The sequence below is a fragment of the Pelobates fuscus genome, chromosome 6 (genome assembly GCF_036172605.1).
Source record: "Pelobates fuscus isolate aPelFus1 chromosome 6, aPelFus1.pri, whole genome shotgun sequence".
Taxonomy (NCBI): domain Eukaryota; kingdom Metazoa; phylum Chordata; class Amphibia; order Anura; family Pelobatidae; genus Pelobates; species Pelobates fuscus.
The window spans coordinates 106,100,418-106,127,774 of record NC_086322.1 but is presented as its reverse complement, the minus strand read 5'-3'; the positions used below and the strand labels follow the sequence as shown (position 1 = coordinate 106,127,774).

General features: G+C 36.1%; 1 protein-coding gene across 6 annotated transcripts in view; it reads left to right on the top strand.

Annotated features, from left to right (window-relative positions):
• Nucleotides 1-27,357, top strand: part of TENM3 (teneurin transmembrane protein 3) — an 836,163-nt gene that overhangs the window by 216,196 nt on the left and 592,610 nt on the right. For all 6 annotated transcript variants that reach the window (XM_063458145.1, XM_063458151.1, XM_063458150.1 and 3 more), the window contains exon 3: nt 22,430-22,727. In XM_063458145.1, coding sequence (XP_063314215.1) covers nt 22,496-22,727 — 232 coding nt within the window. In that variant the 5' untranslated portion in view covers nt 22,430-22,495. The remainder of the gene's footprint in view (nt 1-22,429; nt 22,728-27,357) is intronic.

The window sequence follows — 27,357 nt, the reverse complement described above, 5'->3', positions numbered from 1 at the left end:
ATAGATGTGGATATAAATACTGCATATAACCTCATGTCTCAACCCTAATTAACAGCTTTATTATAATGTACTATGAGGGTATGAGTATCCAGTGGCTAGGTCCCATCTATAAATACCTCCTAGGAGATGTCCATCATTAGTAAAAATAAATATAAAAGCTCAAGATAAAGCCAGCTCAGGTAGAGAGTGAGAGAGAGGAATTAGTGCATAGTAGTAATAAACAGTCAAAACCAGACTGCTAATTTAAATTAAGAAGCCTCTCTCCCTGTTAATCTAACTAGACAGGCATAGGAAAGATAGAGAAAAAAATAGATTAATTAAATAAAGTGATAATCATGGTGCTATATCCACCAGTGCCCAGTGCTCATATATATAATATGAGAAAGAACGCCCACATCTGGAGTCTCAAACCGGTACATTTGTCCCTGTGTGTGGCATCTGTCACTCCCCCTTTGGTTACCTTTGGGGCAGTTGGTACAGGTATACACGCAGAGACGTTGAACTGCTTGTTCTTTGCTTACTTTTGTAGTAGAGTATCAATGTGCCCATTTAGGATTGTAGTAAAGTTTTAATGTGCCCATTTAGGAATGTAGTAAAGTATCAATTGCCCCATTTAGGAATGTAGTAAAGTATCAATTGCCCCATTTAGGAATGTAGTAAATTATCAATGGGCTCATTTAGGATTGTAGTAAAGTATCAATGTGTCCGTTTAGGATTTTAGTAAAGAATCAATGTGCCCATTTAGGATTTTAGTAAAGTATTAATGTGTCGTTTAGGATTATAGTAAAGTATTAATGTGCCATTTAAGATTGTAGTAAAGTATTAATGTGCCCATTTAAGATTGTAGTAAAGTATTAATGTGCCTGTTTAAGATTGTAGTAAAGTATTAATGTGCCCATTTAGGATTGTAGTAAAGTAAAGTATTAATGTGCCGTTTAGGATTGTAGTAAAGTATCAATGTGCCCATTTAAGATGGTAGTAAAGTATTAAAGTGCCCATTTAAGATTGTAGTAAAGTATTAATGTGCCCATTTAGGATTGTAGTAAAGTAAAGTATTAATGTGCCGTTTAGGATTGTAGTAAAGTATCAATGTGCCCATTTAGGATTGTAGTAAAGTATCAATGTGCCCATTTAGGATTATAGTAAAGTATTAATGTGCCGTTTAGGATTGTAGTAAAGTATCAATGTGCCCATTTAGGATTGTAGTAAAGTATCAATGTGCCCATTTAAGATTGTAGTAAAGTATTAATGTGCCCATTTAAGATTGTAGTAAAGTATTAATGTGCCCATTTAAGATTGTAGTAAAGTATCAATGTGCCCATTTAAGATTGTAGTAAAGTATTAATGTGCCCATTTAGGATTGTAGTAAAGTATTAATGTGCCCATTTAAGATTGTAGTAAAGTATCAATGTGCCCATTTAAGATTGTAGTAAAGTGTCAATGTGCCCATTTAGGATTGTAGTAAAGTATCAATGTATCCATTTAAGATTGTAGTAAAGTATTAATGTGCCCATTTAGGATTGTAGTAAAGTAAAGTATTAATGTGCCGTTTAGGATTGTAGTAAAGTATCAATGTGCCCATTTAGGATTGTAGTAAAGTATCAATGTGCCCATTTAGGATTATAGTAAAGTATTAATGTGCCGTTTAGGATTGTAGTAAAGTATCAATGTGCCCATTTAGGATTGTAGTAAAGTATCAATGTGCCCATTTAAGATTGTAGTAAAGTATTAATGTGCCCATTTAAGATTGTAGTAAAGTATTAATGTGCCCATTTAAGATTGTAGTAAAGTATCAATGTGCCCATTTAAGATTGTAGTAAAGTATTAATGTGCCCATTTAGGATTGTAGTAAAGTATTAATGTGCCCATTTAAGATTGTAGTAAAGTATCAATGTGCCCATTTAAGATTGTAGTAAAGTGTCAATGTGCCCATTTAGGATTGTAGTAAAGTATCAATGTATCCATTTAAGATTGTAGTAAAGTATGAGTGTGCCCATTTAGGATTATAGTAAAATATTAATATTCCCATTTAAGATAGTAGTAAAGTATCAATGTGCCGTTTAGGATTGTAGTAAAGTATCAATGTGCCCATTTAGTATTGTAGTAAAGTATCAATGTGCCCGTTTAGGATTGTAGTAAAGTATTAATGTGCACATTTAGGAAGAATTATTATATCATATTATAGCTTGGAGGAAAGACAAGACAGGGGGATATGATAGAAACATTAAAATACATAAAGGGAATCAACACAGTAAAGGAGGAGACTATATTTAAAAGAAGAAAAACTACCACAAGAAGAGGATATAGTCTTAAATTAGAGGGACAAAGGCTTAAAAATAATATCAGGAAGTATTACTTTACTGAGAGGGTAGTGGATGCATGGAATATCATTCCAGGTGAAGTGGTAGAGGTTAACACAGTAAAGGAGTTTAAGCATGCGTGGGATAGGCATAAGGCTATCCTAACTATAAGATAAGGCCAGGGACTAATGAAAGTATTTAGAAAATTTGGTAGACTAGATGGGCCAAATGGTTCTTATCTGCCGTCACATGCTATGTTTCTATGTTTCTATATATTGACCTGTCTCAGAGTAAATGAAATAGCCTGGAAATGGAATTTGACACCTACAGACACAATATAATCTGAATCCATGTAACACCATGTATGTACAAAAAAATAAGAATCTGCTTGGATTCTCAAGGGAAAAGTAGTAGCAAAGATTTCAGCCTGGAAACTTTAACATCACATATATATTTTGATCTAGACATTGCAAGAGGCTATGTTTTGCCATTCTCTTTAACCTCTTAGGAACCAGATGTCTAGCAAATCAATGTCTGCATCATTAGTCATTAATTGTGTAAAACATTGATGAATGGCCTCTGGTTCAATTCTTTCACAAAGCTTCCATGTAAAGACACATTTTGACAATTCTTACAATATCCCCAGAGTTGATTCTATAAATCGAAAGTTTCGCCCGCCATAACCTGCACCTCTGTGTTCCATGTAGTATGTTTGTCAGGACCATATTAATTCTGCCCAAATACTGTCAAGATTGTAGCTGTAGCGAAGCAGGACTCGCAGGGCTCCATCTGTTCTGCTTTACATTAATCACCCAGGTTTTATGCTCTGTTCTCTAGTGTACAGAGCTGTGGATTATGTTGGTGCGTTATGAAAAAATTATTATGATAATAAATTGTATTCACCCTTCAAACTCAGGAAACATCATAGTCCATTATATACATATGTAGATTTAAGTTGTCTACGTGTGTTGCTTAAAAAAAACATGCCATTTGTTCAGAATAAATTTACTATCGCATTTTTTATTTTACTATCACAATTTCCATGTATAAATAGGAGTATTATTTCATGTTTTTTTTTTATCTTACTATCACTAAAAGCATGTTTCAATGAGTACCCACCAATAGTATTCATTTTGTCATTGCCATATTACATAGTTTTAAAACCAAACCTAATGTTACACATCAGGTAAAAATCCATCTAGTTGTCTTCAATTAAAAATAAGGTCAAGAGGAAAAATTATTGCCAAAAATACTCCGTTTTGTTTAAGTTACTCGAATAAGAAGACACTCCATCCTAAATGTGAAGTCCATCTACCATCTAGGTTGTGATATATTGACGCTCCCACCATCTATAAATCAAATCTTGTCATCCCAAAAAGCTAATTCTTTCGATATAATGTATACATCTACACATTCAGCTCCAGAGCATCCATTTCTCCAGAAGAGTTTGGGAGTTTGGAGATTGAAATGTTTATATAATATTGCATTAAAAGGTCCTAATTCTATTATGTTTAAATGTTTTATGTGATTTGTCAGGAAAGCTACTCATGTGTCAAATGAGTCACTAGTTTCCCTCTGGGTCTTTGTGTTGTACTTGTTATTTCGTGTGAGCTTTTACAAGGCGTAGTGGAGGGAAAAGGACACTCTGTGTTCATCGGTGCCCTCTGGTAACTCCCTCTGGGACGTTGCTCTCATGTTAAGGAAGAAAATTGGGGAAAATGTAAAACACTTTTGAGATTGGGTGACCGAGAGGTCACTTGGACGTGCTGAGGATTTCAAAAGTTGAAAGGAATCGTTTGCAGTGTAACCTATAGCACTAGCTGCATTGAAGAGAGATGCTGTGAAATAGCGGCTTCCTTTTATAACCAAAACTCCTTCAGTGATTATATGCATTGCTCTTTGTTTCTCGGATATGAAGAAGCTCGGCACTTCACGTGTTAAATAGGCATCCTGAGCGACCTTCTTCTCATCTCTCAAGTAGGAGAAACTAATCACTTCTAGCAGAGACAATAGGAATGAATACTGGCACGTAAGTCTTCACTTAAATCCACAGGACCTATTCAATGCACATTCCGGATATTGGGGTGGATAGCTTATTGCAAAAGGAACATCCTGCATTTAATAATCTGTGCCAACTCTCGTTTGAGCAGGGTCCTCATCTACCTATTGTTCCTATGTCACTGTGTAATGGTCTCATGTATTGTAAATTACCACCACCCCCCTTTTATAATGTGCTGCGGAATTAGTTGGCGCTATATAAATACTAATAACAATAACAACAACTCATTCTCTTTTAATGCTCAGTCAACCCTGTATTGAGACAGACTTTTGACTGTTTTAGGACTATAGTAATGCCTTATTGACCTTTGGACCTCATGGAAGCCATATACCATAGCAGTCAAATTAGAAGAGGTTGTCTAACTTTGGCCACATTCTTAATCAGTTAGGGTGGCTCAGGTTACCTATTCCAGGTATAGATGGCTGTATCTCAAGATAGAAGATATGTAGGTCTCTTTACTAAAAAGCAAGTTTTAAAGAATGAACAGCTTGTTTGCAAAATCTTGACCAAAAATGGCAAAGTTGACCAGTTCACCAGTTTGTGTTGGAATTATTTATACCTTTGTTTTTAAATTTGATTGTGTACTCAGCATACCTCACAGTTTAGTGAATGTATCTCATGGAAAATACAACTTAATTTTACTGATATATCCAATTTAAGAAGTAGCCAGAAATTAGACTATGTTTTCTGCTTGTTTATATATCTTGTTAATTATTATTTTAATTGCAGGCAATGCAAATAATATCCTTTATATTAAAAATGTTAATACTACTTACCAGGTGTCAATATGTTTCTTAGCAATTTTGCAATCTGATTATAAAGAAATTACCAAGCAGCCATTCGGCATAAAAAAGATAAAGCACCTGTTTGCACCTGTTAGCCTACATAAATAAAGTTGGAATGAAAATTAAGGAAGGGTATAATTATCTTATAAGCTGTCTAGCTGAGGATCATGAGACTTGTAGTTCAACATCAATATCAAAGGCAAAGGTTTAACTACGTTGAACCTATTTTTAAAAACAAAGCAATGTTTGGTCAAATAATGAAATCTTTCAGATTATTATTAATGTTCTGGAACAGAGACATTTACATTTAAAATAAAATATATCTTTTTTTAATTTTTTTTAAAAAAAAGCCAACACATATAGACGGTATCTCGCTTTCTCATATTCCAGCAAAGCTCGTAACATCCTCAAACCTGTCTGCACTGTGCTGATATCTCACAGCAATTTTGTGTGACAGGTGTCTTAATCTTATATAAATTATACAAAACCACATTGCTTTTTTTCTCAGTCCACCTCCAGAGCTAGACTAGAAGGCATTGAACATGTCATTCATCCACTTGTCATTAATACACAACCTCTGGCGTTGAATATTGAGCAAGCCAGCCCTGTGGCTTCCAGCGACTGTTTATGGCAAGTTCCGTGGATCACAGCCAGACTTACAGTAGGGAATTGGTTGCCATCCCTGCCACTTACTGTGTTTTTTACTGTTAGGTAGCAGCTGTTTTAAAAAGCAAAGGGAAAGGATTGCTTTCTAATAATTTACCAAGAGAGCGGCACATGAAGCCTAGGAAAAAAGAGCTCACTTAGTAATAAAAATGGGCACATTTGTAAATCACCCCCCTCGTCTGAATTTATGTCTCTTGGTATGTATGTTTATTGAAACCCAGGCTTGAGTGTCATTTACTGTATTCCCCAAATAGATTGGATTGTGCTGACTCTGTTAATATGGCTTGTGTACACCTGCTCCAGCTAATCAAGACACACAGTGCTGGGGAAACAAAGAGGAGATATTGCAGGACACTAAGGTCACAAACGTGTTTAACCCATTGCATGTGTGGTAAGGATGTTTGGGAGTGATGGAAACTCTCTTTAGAGCATCATAGGTGTTTGTTTTTATGGATGTAGATTGATGAGGATCTTGTGGAGAAACAAAAGAGGAATAAAAAAAATATTATATATATATTTATATATATATATATATATCTTTTAAGCAACATGATAAATGTAAGCTTTGGAATTAACTAGGTAACATTCTCTGCTGCACACCAATCCCTTTCTGAATTAACCTCTTAAGGGCTATTGATGGCAATTGCTGTCATCACGATCTGGTCCGCAAGGTTCCTATTCCAATATGGAATGCCCCACTCTTTTATTGACAGCTGGGTTGTATAAACCTTTGATCCAGAGTAAATGCAATAATCCACAGAGGGCTTTTTGGAACCAGATTATGATGACAGCAATCAATGTTAATAATCCTTAAGTGGTTAAGGTTTGTCTGCAGCAAGTCGTCTTTTCCCATTCCACACCTTTGGTCATCAGTGAAAATAGTTGACTTTGTTCAGACCTCAGCTGCTTCATTGAGCAAACAGAGATTTTTTTTAAATGACCACATTGGCTGATATGTACCCTGATGTGAAACTGTGTGGAAAGTTTCACCTTACAATACTCCTTGTTGATATCAAGACAGCTCATAACATTTTCATCCAGTGAGTTTAATGCCAAGTATGAAAATGTGCTTGGTTTGTACCAACCTGAGCTCATTCACCAACCTGAGCTCCTGTCTTATTCAAGGCTTTGCATATGACTGATTCAGGTAAAAAAAAAAACAACACCTTTTCACTAGGCATTGCATTGTATGTAATGACCACCTGACTAGGCATTATATACCACGACAAGGAAATGTGCATCCTGGCTAGGCATTATATACCATAGCTAGGCATTGTGTATCCTGACAAGGCATTATATACCACGGCAAGGCAATGTGCATCCTGACTAGGCATTAAATACCATTGTTTGGCATTATATACCATGGATAGGCATTGTGTATCCTGACAAGGCATTATATACTATGGCCAGGCATTGTGTATCCTACTAGGCATTATATACCATGGATAGGCATTATATACCACAGCAAGGCAATGTGCATCCTAACTAGGCATTATATACCATGGCTAGGCATTGTGTATCCTACTAGGCATTATATACCACGGCAAGGCAATGTGCATCCTGACCAGGCATTATATACCATTGCTAGGCATTATATACCATGGATAGACATTGTGTATCCAGACAAGGCATTATATACAATGGCCAAGCATTGTATATCCTACTGGGCATTATATACGATGGATAGGCATTATATACCATTGCTAGGCATTATATTCCATGACAAGGCAATGTGCATCCTAACTAGGCATTATATACCATGGCTAGGCATTGTGTATCCTGACTAGGCATTATATACTATGGATAGGCATTATATACCATTGCTAGGCGTTATATGCCATGACAAGGCAATGTGCATCCTGGCTAGGCATTATATACCACGGCAAGGCCGGACTAGGCTTTATATACCATGGATAGGCATTATATACCATTGCTAGGCATTATATACCATGGATAGGCATTGTGTATCCTGACAAGGCATTATATACTATGGCCAGGCATCGTGTATCCTACTAGGCATTATATACCATGGAATAGGGATGATATACCATTGCTAGGCATTATATACCACAGCAAGGCAATGTGCATCCTGACTAGGCATTATATGCCATTGCTAGGCATTATATACCATTGATAGGCATTATATACCATGGCTAGACATTGTGTATCCTGACTAGGCATTATATACCATGACAAGGCAATGTGCATCCTGACTAGACATTATATATAATGGCTAGGCACTGTGCATTCTGACTAGGCATTATAAACTACGGCCAGGCATTGTTCATCTTGACTAGGCATTATGCACCATGGGTAGGCATTGAATATCCTTACATGTAAATTAATGTTTCTTCAGATCATTCCCTAAAAGGAAATGTACAAAACCTACAGGAAGTAGCTTTGAAAGTGAAGGTATTCATTTATTCTTATGATAAGGATGTGTAATATGTGTAATGTATGCTGTGATGATGCAGGGATTATAATTGGATTATAATATATAGATAGATACCTATCAATCTGGGAGACAATCATATACATGTTTAAAGAAGGAAGTTCAGTTTTTCACACTTAAATGAAACATATTATCAAACATGCAGTTACTTTGTGGTTGTCCTTTATTTAGTAGATATTTTAGTTTGGCTTTTGAAGTTGTGGAAGTTCGATGACTGGGGCATTGGGAGAAAAATCTCATAGCCTCGATACAACACATTGCTGCAGTAAAGATTGGCAGGATTTCATCGATCAGATATAGTATATTGATGGGAGACAAACATCCTTTAAAGGAACACTATAGGGTCAAGTGCAGCAGGATGAAGCAGTAGTGGTCATTTTTGGATGAGTGAAAAAGAGTGCATGAAATAAGATCGTATGAAGAAGACGAGTGCATGAAATAAGGTTTTTGGTTTGTTTTTGCCTTAAATGTTCTATTTTAGAAGTTAAAGTTCTGTGCCAGGGGTAGGCAGCCTTTGGCACTCCAGATGTCATGGACTACATCTCCCCTGTTGCTTTGCCATCATTGTAACTGTAAGAGCACTATGGGAGATGTAAACAGTTAGAGTGCCACAGGTTGCCGACTCTTTTGTATGATATAGTTCAGTTTCGCATGTATTTATTTGGGTTTGGATAGTGTTAAAGAATCATATTTGTTTTGTTTTCAACTATATTGTATAGTCTAAACTAGACTATTGTATGCTCAAGCAAAGTATGAAATGGAGTCTCTAAGAAAGGAATTATTCAAAGCTCTAAAAATACAGTTTTACTTGTCTCTTACTTAAACGTTCACTCCAGGTAGCAAATGTTTTTTCCAGGTATTATAAACATCTTTATTCCCTTTTCCTAGAGGAATTTTTTTTTGTCAATCACACATCAGTACAATGTCATATACTGTGGTCCTTTTATAGCCAATACAATCCAGGGCTGCAGGAATTAAACTCTTAAATCACATAATATACCTCTCTCATATTACCCCCTACTAGTGAACTTCTTGGCATATTTGCTCCTTCCTCCAGTGGTGTCCATACTCCCATGGTGTTGGTCTCTCCAGATTCTCTCACCTATTTGCTGTCCTTCTGTACATGTTATAACACCAGCTTGGGTTTCCCTTCTTATATTCTGCTCCCACACCTTCAACTCGCCATATTTTACCCACACTTTCTGTCCTTGTCTCCATATATTCTCCCTGTGTGTCCCTTTACCACTAGTACAGTAATTCACTTCCTATGTGTTCTTGTGAAAGTGTGGCTAAGCGGCATGAGACTAATAGTCACAGAAAAGTGCACAATTCAGTTTGGTGCCACGTGCAGTGAGTAAAAACATAAAGTTTACGGGGTGAAAGGGATAAAACATAAAGTCTATCCCCACTCTATTGCAGCCTTGATAGATAGATAGATAGATAGATAGATAGATAGGTAGGTAGATAGACCGATAGATAGATAGATATATAGATAGACAGACAGATAGATAGATAGATAGATAGATAGATAGGTAGGTAGATAGATAGATAGATAGATAGATAGATAGGTAGGTAGATAGATAGATAGATAGATAGATAGATAGATAGATAGATAGATAGATATTAGATAGATAGATAGACAGACAGATAGATAGATAGATAGATAGATAGATAGATAGCTTTAACAGATTCTATAAAATATGCAATGTTTAGTTTGTGTGCATTTTTCATTAATTTAAATAATGTATCAAAAATATTAAATATATGCTAGTGTCTTGTAACATGCCAGTGAATGCTGAACATCCACTGTAAATTATATATTTATATTTTCATTTAAACCAGTTAATCTATCTTAGTCCTTGAATATTTGAAACAATAGCTTAACTCAGTTCTTGTTCCTTTGCTCCTCTTTGATCCTAAGTGCCTGGAAACATCTCTCTAGCCAACGATTAGCTGAGACAGCATGCTGAAGTGTTGCCAACGATTTCAACCAACAAGGTGGCATCTGCCACTAGCGTCTCTGAGGTCCAGTACTGGGAAGTACATTCTGTGAGATAGAAGGAGAAAAATGATCATCTAGGGGCCTCCTATCGTCGCATGATCAATTAATATAATAGAACATATCCACATTTTCTATTTTAAAGAAAGGCAGCTCGCATTTACCTCCTGATCTCAAGTCTCCAATACCTAAATGGGTAATTCAGGACCCTTTGCAATATTAAAGACTTCCAAAAGACTGCGTGTGAGTTGATAATCATTATAAATACTAGAAATATGGCAGGATGTGCGACTGGGATTGGGTCCCAGCTTCATAAATACTGGCATGTGTACTATGGAAAAATACTGTAATGTTGAAATAAAGTAACAAGATTAAGCATTATATTTTGCTCATGTACGGATGGGATATATCAAATCTGGCAGTTTTACATTGCAATTTTCAGTGAGCAAGTTGAAGGTGTCTGATCTTTCTGATTAACAGAATTGCTACATTTAATGCAGTTACAAGCAATGACAAATACAACTTCACTATATCAGTGAGATTTTCGGTAATATTTGGTTAATATACACCCTGCAAGACAAATCAAGCTTAATGTGATCTTGTGCAGCTGGAATACTATGGAGCCGCTGTACGAATAGGAGAGGACATTTGCATGTATTCTGCCAGGGATCTGAGTTGTTCGTAATATATTGCAGGTCTCATTGCATAAGGATGTGTAATATGTGTAATGTATGCTGTGATGATGCAGGGATTATAATTGGATTATAATATATAGATAGATACCTATCAAGCTGGGAGACAATCATATACATGTTTAACGAAGGAAGTTCAGTTTTTGACACTTAAATGAAACATATTATCATACATGCAGTTACTTTGTGGTTGTCCTTTATTTAGTAGATATTTTAGTTTGGCTTTGACTTTGTGGAAGTTCGATGACTGTTGCATTGGGAGAAAAATCTCATAGCCTCGATACAACACATTGCTGCAGCAAAGATTGGCAGGATTTCATCGATAAGATATAGTATATTGATGGGAGACAAACATCCATTAAAGGAACATTATTGGGTCAGGAACACAAACATGCATTCCTGACCCTATAGTGATTAACCCATCATTTAGGTGGCTTGAACCCCCCCCCCCCCCCCCTTAGCTCCCTTAAAAGTTAATATAACTCACTCTATTTCCAGCGCCGCATGGATCTGCTGGCACTGGTCCCACCCCCTTGGTGACAACATCAGAATTGCAGATTTTTAGCCAATGCAATGCTTTCCCATGGGGCAAGCATTGGACTGGCTAAAATCGGCAAGGGGATGGGGCCAAACATCATTTTGGCCAATCAGCACCTCCTCATAGAGATGCAATGAATCAATGCATCTCTATGAGGAAGATTCTGCGTCCCCTTGCAGAGCATGGAGACGCTGAACGGCACTGCTGCCTACTGTGCAGCACTGAGCCAAGAAGCCCCTCCAGTGGCCATCTGAGGAGTGGCCTCTTGCAGGTGTCCCTAAGGGCAAGATTTGCTTGCATGAAAATGATTATAGTCACCAGAACAACTACATTAAGCTGTAGTTGTTCTGGTGACTGTAGTGTCCCTTTAATGTAGAGAAGAAGTATTTTGAAAGTAAAGTGATTCTATCATTGAAGCTATGATAGTGATTTTTGTAGTGTAGAAATAAATGCATTGTGAATGTCATAAAACAAGTATGTAAATCTGTTAAATGAGTTGATAAGATGCTTGACCTCCGAATTAAATGCGAAAATAAAATTTAGTATTTTATGACCTAAATGTAAAGCAGTTGTATGCATCTTAAAGGAAGACTAATGGTAACACGCCATAATAATTTTTTAATATCAGCTATGAGGCAATTCATCAAGGCATTTTTAGGAATATTGACATTTTTATTTAATGATCTTGCTATATTATCCAATATAAAACTACAAATAGTAAGGCAGAAAGAGTGCCGTAGACGTAAGTGAATTGCCAGATGCCATCATAAAGAAACCCCTTGATCCAAAGATATGGGTAAATATTCTTTATTCCAAAGTGAGCATACAGTTAAGGCACACAGAGGGAGCGTGAAGATGGATGTGATATTTGAGGTCCACCTTATTGTAGACACTCTGCACCTGTTTTTATTCCTACATATTAACAGTTTCATATCACCAGTCTCTGATGAAGTGCCGGCGAGGCACAAATTGCATCAGTGGTTATTTTCACTCTTTCCCCTGTGTGTCCTAACTACATGTTCACTTTGGAATAGAGAATATTTATCCTTACCTTTGAATTGAGGTGTTTTTCTCTTGATGATGGAGACGATCCTGCTATCCACTTAAATCTAGTGTCTTTCTGCAGTTGCAGAACCTGCATGCCTCTCCCTAGGATCCAGATACATTTTGCTGTTCTATATTTTAACCTATAATGTTGTTGTCCCCAGCTATATATATTTTTTCTCAATTATGATGATAATAGCAAGAAATGGTGTAGTGCCATACAAGAAAACATGGCATCTAAAAAAGGAGCATATATTGAAAAAAGGAAAGGTCCCCTCAAAGGAGAATAGACCAAGACGGTGAGTGGGCAAAGATAAACCCCACCACCATGGCTTGTCTTTTGATGTCCAGATGTAAGGAGTCAAACTATGCTACTTTACCATGCCCCAAATTAAGTTTTAACTTTTCTTTGAACTTTTGGATATAGCATGTGTTTCATTAAATATACATCCCCCGTCAGTCCTTACACTGGCTTCCTGTAAGATTTAGGGCTCATTTTAAAATTCTATTGGTTTTTTACAAATCTCTACATAATACTATTTTTAACCTACCTATCCTAACACGCAAGTATGTCCCGTCCAGGCCACTATGCTCTGCCAAAGATCTGCATCTATTCTCTGTTCATACTTCTGACGCACACCTTCAAAACTTCTCTAGGGCTGTGCAGTTTCTAAGGAACTCCCTTTCCTGCTCTGTTAGACATTCAGTCTCAGTCTCAGTTCCTTAAAAAAAAAAAATCATTAACCCTTTAAGGACACATGACGTGTGTGACACGTCATGATTCCCTTTTATTCCAGAAGTTTGGTCATTAAGGGGTTAAAAACTCACTTCTTTAGGAAAGCACATCAATTAAACTGTTAATAGCTTTCCTTCCGCGCACCCAACCCACAGTGCTTTTTGTCCTGCAAATGGGTCATCCAAAAACTAACCCTTCATTGTAAACAATTTGAGTAACCTACATGAAATGTACAGCGCTGCGGAATGTGATGGCGCTATATAAATAATAAAATAATAATAATGAAATACATACTACCCTTAGCTGTTGTGTCACTTTTCCCCACTCCCTCTACAATATAAACTTGTTTGGGCAGGGTGCTGTCCACCCTCTGTTCCTGTGCTTCCAACTCATATTTTTGCAAATACTTGTCTGTTAGTTCATCTATTGTAGAGAACTGCAGAATTTGTTTGCACTTTATAAATATTAATAATAAAGATGTTTTGGTTTTTAAAGTATCCCTTTAATGTCTACTTGAGACTAAAGTTATTGAGGTTTCTTCTTGCTTTGGTTTTTTCTTTATATTTGTAGAAGAGCATTTCAAGAATTCAGATTAGGTTATTGGATTCAAGCAACTTAAAGAGGTCATGAAAAAAAAAAAAGATACAGGGACTAGTAAGATTTATATGCCATGTAGCAGTCATGCCAAGTTTACACAGAGCATTATTCATCTTGGCTTGCATAGCTGTACCTTTTCATGTGCTCACTCCAAAGGAAGAACACAAAAAAAACAGTGCTGTCTGCTTTTATTCGAACTGTATTAATGGAAATTTGGATGGGGAAATATATATATATATATAACACCCATTTTTTTAATGCAAACTGCAATTTTTATAGGCATAAAAAAGTTGAAAGTAAGTCATAACCTTTTTTCTTGCTATATAAACAACTCTCAGTGCTTTACTTATCTGAGATGTGTTCATTTTAACTAACAGTATACTGGTGTGAAATATCACAGGCAGTTGCTGATTAATAAATCCTAAGTACTCAAAAGGTTGAGTTCTGGAGATTTAATACTCAACTTGGAATTTAAAGGGACACTCCAGGCACCCAGACCACTTCTGCCAATTTGAGTGGTCTGGGTGCCAAATCCCATCACCCTTAACCCTGCAAGAGTAATTATTGCAGTTTTTATAAACTGCAATAATCACCTTGCAGGGTTAAGATCTCCTCTGGTGGCTTTCTATCAGACAGCCACTAGAAGGACTTCCTGCTACTTAAAACACGAAAAGTGTCGCCGGAATCCCCATAGAAAAGCACTGAAAAATGCTTTCCTATGGGGAGGTCTAATGCGCGCGCGGCCATTGCCGCGCATGCGCATTAGGTCTCCCCGGCTGACTGATGTTGGCAGGGGAGGAGCGTGGGCCGAGCCTGATCCAGTGCCGAGGGACATCAGTGCTGGATTCAGGTAAGTCACTGAAGGGGTTTAAATTCCTTCAGCAACATGGGATGGGGGGTGTGAGGGAGGGGGGCAATTTCCTGTGGGCTTGTTGTGTGTGTTTGGGTTAGCATCTTGTGTTGTTCAAGAAAGAACATTTACTATTTCTGCATGCACCTTGTTTTTATTAGAGTGATTATTTGCATTTTGTACTTCATATATAAATGGATATCTTTTAAGTAAAGTAGAGTTCACACCCTAATGCAAAAGTAGTTTATAGCTGGTCATTACCAGCCATTCACAAGTCATAGTTTCAATGCTTTACATTCCCTAACCATACTGCATTGTGGTATAGAATAAAATCGATAATAATAACAATAATATAAAAGTATTACATGTCACATTTGGGCAAAAGACTATCTGTTAGCCTCGTGCGTCTTGTTAAATGTGTCTCTACAATGCATCTCTGTGGGCATACCTCTAAACTAGTATAAATTAAATTATAAGTTCCGCACGGCTGAAATTTATTGCTATGGTATTATTTGTATGCCTATCCTGGAACACACATTGTTATTGTTAATATGTTTATTTAAGCAAATCCATGAGTCCCTGGTGATGCCGTCTTGCAAATGCTGCTAGCAAACTTCTACTTAAGTAACAACAACATCAATTCTGAATCCAGCATCAAAAAAAACATGCACCTTTAAGGGACATCTCAGATAATGTATGACTGTGGAAGGAAACTGGGGACAGTGATTGGCCAAAGCATATAGGAAACTGAGTGACTGGTGATCAGTTGACTGTTGGGGATATAAGGTGGCTGTATAAAGGATGACAACCAATAACTGTCTGGTGGAAATTACTGACTAACCGGGTGTGATGGGGTATTTTACATTGCTGACTCAGAACAATTTAGTATAAAACGGTCATTGCATTCGGGGATTGGCTTTTTCTGCCTCTTTGATAGAGGTCAATGTGTTCTATCACTTCAGTAGAAGCAGTGAAAGCAAGAGAAAGGCAGGTGCATAAATAATTCAGTAACAATAGAAGCACGATTATGTATTTGTTAAATTACTTAAAGGTGATGTACAGTATTTTTAAAATATCTAATGCAGCTCAAAGAGAGGTCTTTGCAAGGCAGTTGCTATGAGAAATTGCCTGTCTCTTGAGTTTAGCTCCACTGAGCTAAACAAACCAGGAAGTAACAGGGCCTGCTGTTTAAATGACAGTTAGGGGGTATAAGTTAATTTATAAAAGTACTAATTTCTATTGAAAACTGAAGTGTTTTAGTAGTCTGAAGGGTCCCTTTAATTCCTTTAATGTCATGGTGCCTAATTGTCACCTCAGTGTGACCGCACCAGATCGGTATGGTCACACTATCGCAGTGGGAGAGGTTACTCATCCTTACATCCAGAGCCTCTCCCTCCGTGCAGTTCTCAATACAGCGGCCAGGTCCAGCGTTAGGAAGGACGCAGGCCGCTGCAAGGAGGCGCTATATAATAACACCGCCCACAATGACGTCACTAGTGACGTGAAAGTGCGTGCAGCATCATGTTTTCGCTGTGCCCCCACATTATGGGGTCATGGGACCCAAAACAGCCATAAGCAGGATTTGCTGGGTTATTTAACCCCTTAAGACCGCAGCCAAATGTACAAGTTGTGATCCAAAAAAAACATAAACAAAACCTGGCATTTGCGCTATATGTCTGTCCAACCGTAATTCACCTCTTTCATTTTAAATGCACCCACACTTATTATATATCATTTTATTCAGGGGAAACGGGGCTTTCGTTTAACATCAAATATTTAGGTATGGGACATAATTTAATATGAAAAAAATATAAAAAAATTGGGAGAAAATAAGATTTTTTTTAATTGTTTTATTTCTGCGTGACATTTTAACTGTGAATGTCAAAATACTGTTTGCTTTTACTGCAATACAATACACATATTTGTATTCAGCGATGTCTCACGTGTAAAACAGTACCCCCTATGTACAGGTTTTATGGTGTTTTGGGAAGTTACAGGGTCAAATATAGCGTGTTACATATTTCAGTTTTTTCACATTGAAATTCGCCAGATTGGTTACGTTGCCTTTGAGACCATATGGTAGCCCAGGAATAAGAATTACCCCCATGATGGCATACCATTTGCAAAAGTAGACAACCCAAGGTATTGCAAATGGAGTATGTCCAGTCTTTTTTAGTAGCCTCTTGGTCACAAACACTGGCCAACGTTAGTGTTAATATTTGAAAATGCAAAAAACTAATTTGAACGCAAATTTTGGCCAGTGTTTGTGACTAAGTGGCTACTAAAAAAAACTGAACATACCCTATTTGCAATACCCTGGGTTGTCTACTATTGCAAATGGTATGCCATCATGGGGATAATTTTCATTCCTGGGCTACCATACGGTCTCAAAGGCAACCTGGCGAATTTTAATGTGAAAAAACTTAAACGCAAACCTTATATTTGACTCTGTAACTTTTGAAAACACTAATATTTGTGTAACCTGTACATGAGGGGTACTGTTATACTCAGGAGACTTTGCTGAACACAAATATTAGTGTTTCAAAACAGTAAAACGTATCACAACAATTATATTGTCAGTGTAAGTGCCATTTGTGTGTGAAAAATGCGAAATAAATGTCACTGTCACTGACGATATCATCGTTGTAATATATTTTACTGTTTTGAAACACTAATATTTGTGTTCAGCGAAGTCTTCCGAGTAAAACAGTATCCCCCATGTACAGGTTTTATGGTGTCTTGGAAAGTTACAGGGTTAAATATAGTGCTAGAAAATGTAATTCCCTGAACTTTCGGCCTGGGTTGTCAGGCAGGTCCTGCAAATTGTAATTAATAAAATGACCTAATTACGTAAAATTATTACATAAATATATATGTAGAATAATTATATATATATATATATATATATATATATATATATATGTGTGTGTATATATATATATGTGTATATATATATGTATATAATATTTTTTTTTTACTTATATATAGGTATATATTTAGTGATATATACGTATATACTTATGTATATAGATATATATATTATTTTGTTCTACATGTATTTTGATATCAATATATATATATTAATTTGAAAAATACAGTTAGAACGAAATTACGCATGTTTATATATTTTGTATCTATTTATTTTTTATTATTTTTTTATTTTATTTTTTAACGAATTTATATATTTATTTATTTTTTATTATATATATAAATATATATATATATATATAATGGCAGTTTTACTCAGGCAGTTTTACTATTTCAGCACTCACCCCCGCACCCGACCTTATTTCTATGGTGCACTGGTTTCCTTCATGTAGTCACACCTGCTAGCACTGTCTGCACGCTCCCTGTCTTGGGGGGAAGGAGGTTCCCAAGACTCACTGCTACCCATGGTGGCTAGCAGAATTAAAATATAAACCGACAAAGGAAATATGCCAACAACAGCCAGGCCATCATCACCACACATGCTTCATTCTGTAAACCAAAATATTACTGGGGGGGTGGGGGGGAAGAGGTCAGGCCCAATACATCACCCCAAACAAGATTATCTGAGAGGAAGTATTCTCTCCCCCCCCCCCCCCCACACACACTTTCTTTGGTAGGATTGCTAATCCTACAGAATGCATGGATGAGGCCAGAACTCCCCCATCATATATTTGTATCTATGTGCCTGTACCTATCAGATTGATGATAAGGTTAGCATAAATTTAGGTCAGAATGGCTTCCGTATTAAACATCCAAGTTCTAGCAATGAAAAATTACAGTTTGCCTGGTTAACAAGGGAACTAGGGTCATGTGCAATGATTAAACTTTGTGCTGGCAGTGAAAGGGTTAGCTGTGCATTGGTATTTGTGTAAAGAACACCTGGGGCTATGAGTGCATTTGCGTACAATAAATTGAGCAATTAGCCTTTCAATTGAATCAGGAGAGTGAAAAACCAGCGATTAAAAGATTTAATATGTGTTAAGTGGTTTCTAAAAACAATCCAGCCTATTTTGTAAATTAAAGTAAATGAAATAAATACTGAAAAATGAAATAACATACATTTAACACATCTGTGTAACTGTGTGTTGTATTTAATTATTTATATACATTAGTGTATGTATATATATATATATATATATATATATATATGTGTGTGTGTGTGTACTTATAGTTATATATGCATACATGCATACACACACACACACACACACACAATTATAGAAAACATATACACAAAACATGATATCCATATACAGAACATGTATTATGCACCTACCTTTCAACAAAAGTCATCTTGCAAGGGAACAGCTACTGTTGGTATATTAAGATGACAAAGTATCTATTCTTAAACAATGTAATTCTAGGTTACCTGTACGTTCCATCTGTCAGCCATGAATCATATTAATCATATTTACCTAGTCACATAATGCAGCCTGCTTTTCTGTTACATGGAGCTGCCAAGTTGTGTATCATTGTATAATAATCTCTGAATTATTGGAGTACAATTATATGGTGCTGGTGCAAGCAAACAAAGTTCTTCTAAAATACATCATTTGAAATAAAAACAATGCAAAGGGGTTTATTGACTAAACACCAAATTGACTGGGGAATTGAAACATGTAGGTCAAATTTTTTTCTAACACCGATATTTTACAAGCTTTGCTATTTTCATATATTCCCTATTTTTATAATTCCCTTGTTAATTTCAATATTCCCAAGTTAATCCGGTGTTTTGCAAATAAACCAATTAGTAATTTTTGCTTTTAAAAAGAGGATTAGGTTGCTTATTACACAGAAATCGTATTAAATAATAACTGTATGGAATGCTGGTTTGCTGCTTTAGAAATAAAATAATATTAATAATGCAAGTTGCACACACAGTCCTCATTCTTGGGAGCAGGTCTCATTTTTGGAAGCTGTTGTATTTTAGCATTTTCTGCTGAGTATCTATGTTAAAGCAAACCTGTCGTGAATGAGCATATGAAAATACAATCTTTATTAAAAACTGACTTCACGTTGAGCTGGAATTTCTTTGAAATTCCAACCCACTCATAAGTTATACATAAAACAAAGTAGGAAAATCAACTGTGTAAAAGATAAAACCAACTTAATTAGGTAGCAAGCACTCCCATTGACATGAGCCATCAATTACTAAACAGCTAAGATCAAAAGATCATGTGCTAAACATTTAGAAGGTCCCACTGACATTAGCCAATACAAGGGATCTTCTATAGAATAATAAAATTACGCTGGTTATAGTTCTAGTTATAGTTGTAGATAGAAGAAACTTTAATGCTGCTCCCACCTATCTATCCTCCCTTATACACAAATATGTCCCGTCTAGGCCCTTACGATCTGCTGAAGACTTACGTCTATCTTCTGTCCGTATTCCCACCTCGGATGCTCGCCTTCAAGATTTCTCGAGGGCTGCACCGTTCCTGTGGAACTCGCTTCCCTCCTCCGTTAGATGCTCACCCAGTCTCCACTCCTTCAAAAAAATCGTTAAAAACCCAATTCTTCATAAAAGCGTATCAATTAAACTCTTAATAGCTCCCAACTGATTCCTCTTCTGCAACTGTCACTAGTCTAATACTATCCTTACCTTTTTGTGTCATTTTACCCCACTCCCTCTAGCATGTAAGCTCATTGAGCAGGGCCCTCAACCCCTCTGTTCCTGTGTGTCCAACTTGTCTGGTTAAACTACATGTCTGTTCGTCCACCCATTGTAAAGCGCTGCGGAATTTGACGGCGCTCTATAAATATCATAATAATAATAATAATTATAATAATAATAGTGAGGAGATCTTCCCTGTTATCATTCTATCAGATTGTAGCAGACCTGCTTCTTGTCACAAAATGAATAACCCCTTTGATGACAGGCTTTAGGTTACTTCAACCAAGAGTGTTTTAAGAAGAAAAACAAAAACAAATAGGGATATTAGGGAGGGTGGACTAAGAAAATGTGGGAGCACGCTTCTCTGGCTGTCTGATGCCAGCCTGCTGTGCCTGTTGGTGTAAGTTGCAAAATTTGTACCAAATTCACATTAGCTGGTTTAGAACTCCTGTTCCAGTCTGGCTAATGACACCCCAGAGATCCACTGCACATACAGAGTGCAGGCACCATGACCACTTTAAATCACTGTGGGTCATGGTGCTTGGAATATGCCATCTAAAAGACTAAGCCCTTTCAATATTTTTTTAGGAGGATATCTTTTACATTAAGAATTGAGTCGTCTTGTTTATGGAGTCTAAATGTTTGCTAGAAATCATTTAGATATGTTTTGAAGTTAGAATCCAAGCTCATAAATTGTTTTAATTTATTGCTTTTTTTTCACATAATCTCCCAATCATTTATACATTAAACTACCTAACAAATTGTTCTCTAACAACCTAACAAATTGAACCCCTATGATCATCAAAGCTTACACTATTTTCTTTCTCTGTTTAAAATGTTTAAGTTCTAAACACTATTATTGTCAATGACCTTCCAAAATGTTCCTCAATTCGCATACATGGGGCTATGTCTATGACTGTTGGTCTTAGTACGTAGTCACCTTTTTTTGGATAAACACTATGAAAGCTCGACAGGCATAGATTTAAAGACATAAAAAAACAAACGAGCCAAGTAATGTATGGTGTTTCTCCCAAAAGTGCTTCTTAGTTCACTAAATTACATAGCAGTGAATTAAAATTAGCTTTCTTTTACAGGTGGATCAACATTAAACTGTAGATCAGAGTAAAGACTGCACCTTGACAGCTTTTGTTGGACTACAATTCCCATGGTTTATATGTGTTCCCTATCTCAAAGTTAAAGGTTTATACTTTGAATTGCTGTCGGCAGTTTTCCAGGGCTGGACACTAAATAAAGCATGCTGTTACACGTGCTTTGGCATTCTAAAATCACAGCACGTCACCAGCTGCCATACATTTACTCTTGGCTGCCTCATTCCCCACCTGTTGCTAACAATTACTTTGTATTCTTGATTTCAAATGTAAAATGTCAACTATAAATTAGGGCTAGTCAACCTTGCAGTTTTTCAGCCTACAACTAGATTAGGGTTCATGCAGATGTCCAAGAAGCTACAGTATACAGAAAAAAAAAATGTTTAATTAGTCAACGAATCAGGACCATGAGCCTTTTTTATACTGAAGACAGATGATATCCATCTGTCATAAGACACTGACATATTAAGCTTGCTCTCTTTTTAAAATTTATCTTAGCAGTGAGAATATGTTCTGTGTTACTGAAACCAGTACTTGGCTGCATTAGACTATTTATTATTTAGTTTTGATGATTACAGACTCTTTTTTGATAAAATACCTTAATCATGATTTTGAAACCACTTCCATTGGAACTAGTGATGGCAAGAAACATCTTGTGGAAAGGCTTAAATTATTGTTGGTAACAAGTTATAAAACATTAAGTTGTTTAAATAGTTAATCCAAGTCATATATGAAATACCACTATAACTTCAATGTATCATAGCTTCGCAAAATTTGAATCTAATTGGCCTTCACTATATGCATAAAACTTAATTTTCTTCTTTTTTTCAACTTGTCCTGTAATATTGTAACATAATATGGGAAAAAGAGACATGGAAGATGCCCTACTTCAGTCTCGACATCCACCGAACTAAGCATGTATCATCTAACAGCTTTATTCTCATTTATTTTGTTACAGACCTCAATAAAACCACTGTCTGCTTTTATGTTTCCTGTGTAGGAAAATAAAGTGTGAGAAGCAATTTTTAAGTGACCTGGATTGGCGTGGACACAGAATGAACTTAATATGGATGTAAAAGAACGTAGGCCTTATTGTTCCCTGACAAAGAGCCGACGAGACAAAGAAAGGCGTTACATAAATTCCTCTGTGGACAATGATGAGTGTAGAGTTCCTACACAAAAATCGTATAGTTCAAGTGAAACCCTGAAAGCATTTGATCATGATTCTTCGAGGCTGCTCTATGGAAACCGGGTAAAAGACCTGGTTCACAGAGAAGCAGATGAGTATCCTAGACAAGGTATGTATTAATGCATTTCATACAGACACATACTGATTTCAATGTATTGTTTGAAGATCACATCATACATACCTCCCATATAAATCCTTTATAAGTACTGCAACCTAGTGCTTTGACATTTCACTAGATTTGAAAATAGACACAAAACACCATAGTGTCAAGCATGTTTATAATAAAATAAAAGCTTATAGTAGGCAAAGGCTTTACTAAATCAAATTTGTCCAGTATGAAAAGACAAACTATTTAAGAATATACAGGGTATAATGCTTTATCAATATGTTGACATATGTTGTTGTGTGAATGGTTTACATACAAGTTCACACTCAAATGGAGTCTACATATTTCAGAGCAATAAATGGTTATATAGTCTGCATCTTTTCTGTACTACAATGATTGGCAGAGGGATGTTGGGAGCTGCAATCAAGCAGTTTGTAGAACATGCAAACCCCAAATCTTTGATAATCACCTCCATTACAATAATTTAGTCTAAAATAAAGAAAAATAATTCACACATAGTCTCTTCAGAGTACAATACGGAATACGTACAGTATTAGTTCTAGGTGTTATCGCTAGCTATTTGCTTAGTGTTGTGCAAAAAGGTAGAGGGAAGCTAGTGAATGTCTGCTACTGCGCACCCAAGTGGGAACTCTGAAGCGCCCAATAACAGGGGCCACACATATACATATCTCCTATTGAAAGCTATATACTGACCCAATACATCTTCTACCACAAGACCAGAATACAAGCATATGCAGAGGTGGGGATTATACAACCCAGGCACATAATTCTGGAGCTTATTATATTCTCCAATAACTTGTAAGTGCATTTCTCTATGTGTACTTCACTAATAATTTTATACTACACTATATGCTGTTTCCTGTCCTCCAGTTTTCATATTGACTCACCTTACTCCGAATCTGAGGATATCCATAAGGCACTGCCTCCCTCTACCTTCTTGCACAGTATCCATTCACCACTAGAAAGAAGAGACTCTGGTCTACACCTAACAAGTGCAAGAAATCTTATACACTATACCATGCACTATAGTCAGTATTATCCTAGAGGAATTCACACATAATAAATGTTGTAAATGTTCTTTGAAAAAATACAAAAATTACTTTCTGGAGAAGTTGCGTTAAGAAGGTCCAATGCCTAGCTATATGTGCCCTTACATCGTCTCTATTCTATTCCGGAATTCTTTGCTTTCAAGACAGGTCAGAAGATAGTGGAGTTTTGTAAGTCTACCAAGTACACAGATAATTTTAGACAAATATATTTATTTTAAGTGTATTTTGAAATCTGTGCATTTGCTAGACATTCAGCTAGGTAAATTTATAAATGAAATAATTAACATCTGCCATAATAGGTATTACACAGCCTCCTGCAATGAAGATTGTGGTATGTCATAGCTCTACCATAAGTGTAAAACCTATGATAGTAATAAAAGGACTTAATCTCAAGCTTGTCACAAATACATTTATATAAACTGAAAATGATCTTGAAATTCGAAATACCATTTGTAAAGGAAGGGAACTATATACCAGACTACCAGCTGTTTTAAACCTACAACTCCCAGGACCCACTGCCAGCCACATGTTTTTTTTTTAGAAGGCAAAATTGATGGTCATTGATAAAAGCTAGAATTATGTGAATTCTACCTAAAGAGTAAAACTATATGGTAATAGTTTGAAGACCTTCATAGGGATAAAAATAATGCAAAGGTAAACTAGAAAAAGAAAGTTTAAGCAGTTAATATGTGAAATTACTGGAATATGAAATAAAATTGTGGCTGACTCAGAGGTTTGGAAGGGTAATGAACATCATAAAAAGTCAAGCTGATTGACTAAGCACTGAGGTTCAATGCAAAAGCAACATATTTAAAATAAGAAACTAAAAAAAAGACAGAAAAGCTAGACAACAGCATTATGGGATATCTGTTAACCCCCTGACTAACATAGAAACATAGAATGCGACGGCAGATAAGAACCATTCGGCCTATCTAGTCTGCCCAATTTTTTTTTAAATACTTTGATTAGTCCCTGGCCTTATCATATAGTTCGGATAAATAAAGGTACAGTCAGGAAAAAAGTGCAAGAAATTATATGGTGCTGCTATCACCAAGTGTGGATCACTCTAACACACAAGAGTATATAAAGTGCAAAATAAAAGTGGTGGTGAGAGCACTCAAACAATTAGAATAATATATTTTTACCAATACTGTCTTGGACATTCATCTAAAATAACAAGACATAAAGAGAACATAGGGTAATACTGTTATGAGCAATTATTAAAACCCTTGTGTGACTGGTCAAACTCACATTTTCTTGAGTCACTTATAAAAGCTGACTCAAACTATGACCAGGTAACGGAGATAGAACTCATAAAGCAGGATTTCTGTAGTGGTCTGGAATCCTCCTTGGATGTGGTCTGCACAATTAATCCAAGATGCAGGATCAAATAAAACACGTATTTATTATTACAAATAAAATAAGAATTGAAATTAAAAACCAAATACAGAATAATGTCCTTAAAATTGCCACGACGCGTTTCGGCAGTAAAGCCTTCTTCAAGTGGTGCTGTCTGTTCATCTCCGTTGTTCTTGTTTATATATCCAAAATTGGCGCCCTTTCTTAGGACTTCCGTGTCCTTTTACTTCCGGTTTCGTCACTTTCCATCGCCCGACGTCTAATTTGCATGTCTTGCGTCTTCACGTCATTGGTGCCATTTTGGAAAATCCCTTTCCTCAGATGTTAAGGTTAGGACTCAAATATTCTGTACTCTGCCCTTGGGTTTTTATGTCCAAGATGCATTATCTTGCACTTATGCACATTAAATGTCAGTTGCCACAACTCTGACCATTTTTCTGGTTTACCTATGTGGCTCTTACAAAGAGAACAACCACTTCTCAGTATTTGTAATATTATGTTTACGTATCCCTATATATAAGGACAGATGATGGAAATATTTTGTCATGATTCCCTTTTATTCCAGAAGTTGTGTCCTTAAGGGGTTAACACATATGTATTTGAGAGGTGTAAACAATAAAATTAAATGTAGAAATGCACATGTCCTTTTCCTGCAACTGGGAGCTTCCGTCCTAGCCCTCTCTGGGTCATTGTAATAAGCTCTGTCCTTTGCACCTGGCAGCCAGCATAGAGAAAGCATATGGAAAACAGGAAAAATTAAACAATATTTCTAATGCTTCTTATCAATATATAAATATATATATATATATATATATATATATATATATATATATATATATATATATATATATATATATATCCCTGGATTTGCCTTGTCTGAACTGGGTAAGATGTGATTTGCTAAATCTTTAAATATAAATGTAAACAGAAACTGTAAAGGGAAACAGAGCATTTAATAAAAATTAAAAAAGGTTTAACAATTTATAGCTGTAAATTCCAGAGAAGTGATAATTCTCCTTTAATAAAATTCATATAGATCTGCAGTGACATAGCTCCAACTGCCACAGTTACTCGTTCTATCAAATAAGGCATTAAACCCAACATTATCCAATAATGAGCAGCTTACAAAACATGAATACATTGTTTATATAAAGCAATTTGTTTCCTGTGGATATTTCAATGGCGTACATGTAAAACAATACAACAATATATAGTACAGACACTAATTCCAATAAACAAATGACCAATTCAGTTGGGTGCAAATAAACTCATTCTAAACACTCTTGGCTCAATAAATCTGGCCTGTAGGAGGAATCATGCAACAATAATTTACAATTATACCATCCACGGTTGTTTGAGATGGATGAGCATTCTAATCTTTAGTGGGGAAAAATCTTCTGGGCTGAAATGTCATATAATATAGATAAAAACTGGCGGTGAAATACATAGAATAAAAGATACAGAAAGAAATGTTAATGTTGAAATACTTAAAACATGGCAGGGTGATATCACAACCTAATTGTGTCTTCCAATCACTATTTGGTGTTTTCCAGACTCAAAAAATAATATAAAGTAATAATATCAGTGCTAAATAATGAAAAGCGACTCTATTTTCAGATGATTGACCAGTTCCTCTTTGAGATTGTATTATCTATGGCCTTTTTTCTATACTAGTGCCCCTCTTTCTATTTTTGTTATGTATACCAATTGATTGATTACTTAGTGAGGTTTGAAGGGGTTATAAGAGGTGCATCAAAATCATTTTTGATTAGGACAACTAGAGCCTCTTGATCTTCAGGGAAGTTTATCAATTTAACTGTTAAACGTTTTCCCTCCGCCACCACACTTCTTCTCCTAAAACTGTCATCCATAAAAAAACTAAGCCCTCGGTGAAAAATATTCTAACAACCTACTTTTCTATCGTACCCTTACCTTTTGTATAGCTATTCCTCATGCCATCTAGCATGTAAACTCATTTGAGCAGGACCCTTAATCCCTCTGTTCCTGTGAGTCCAACTCGTCTGGTTAAAAATACTTGTCTGTCAGTCCACCCATTGTACAGCGCTGCATAATTGTTTTCACACTTTATAAATATCAATAAAAATAAAAAGAATCACATTTTGTTATTGCTTTTATAGACTGTCGATTTCAGATATTGTTAGGATCGTCATGTGTTTGGCCCTGAGCATCCAAGTCAAACACCA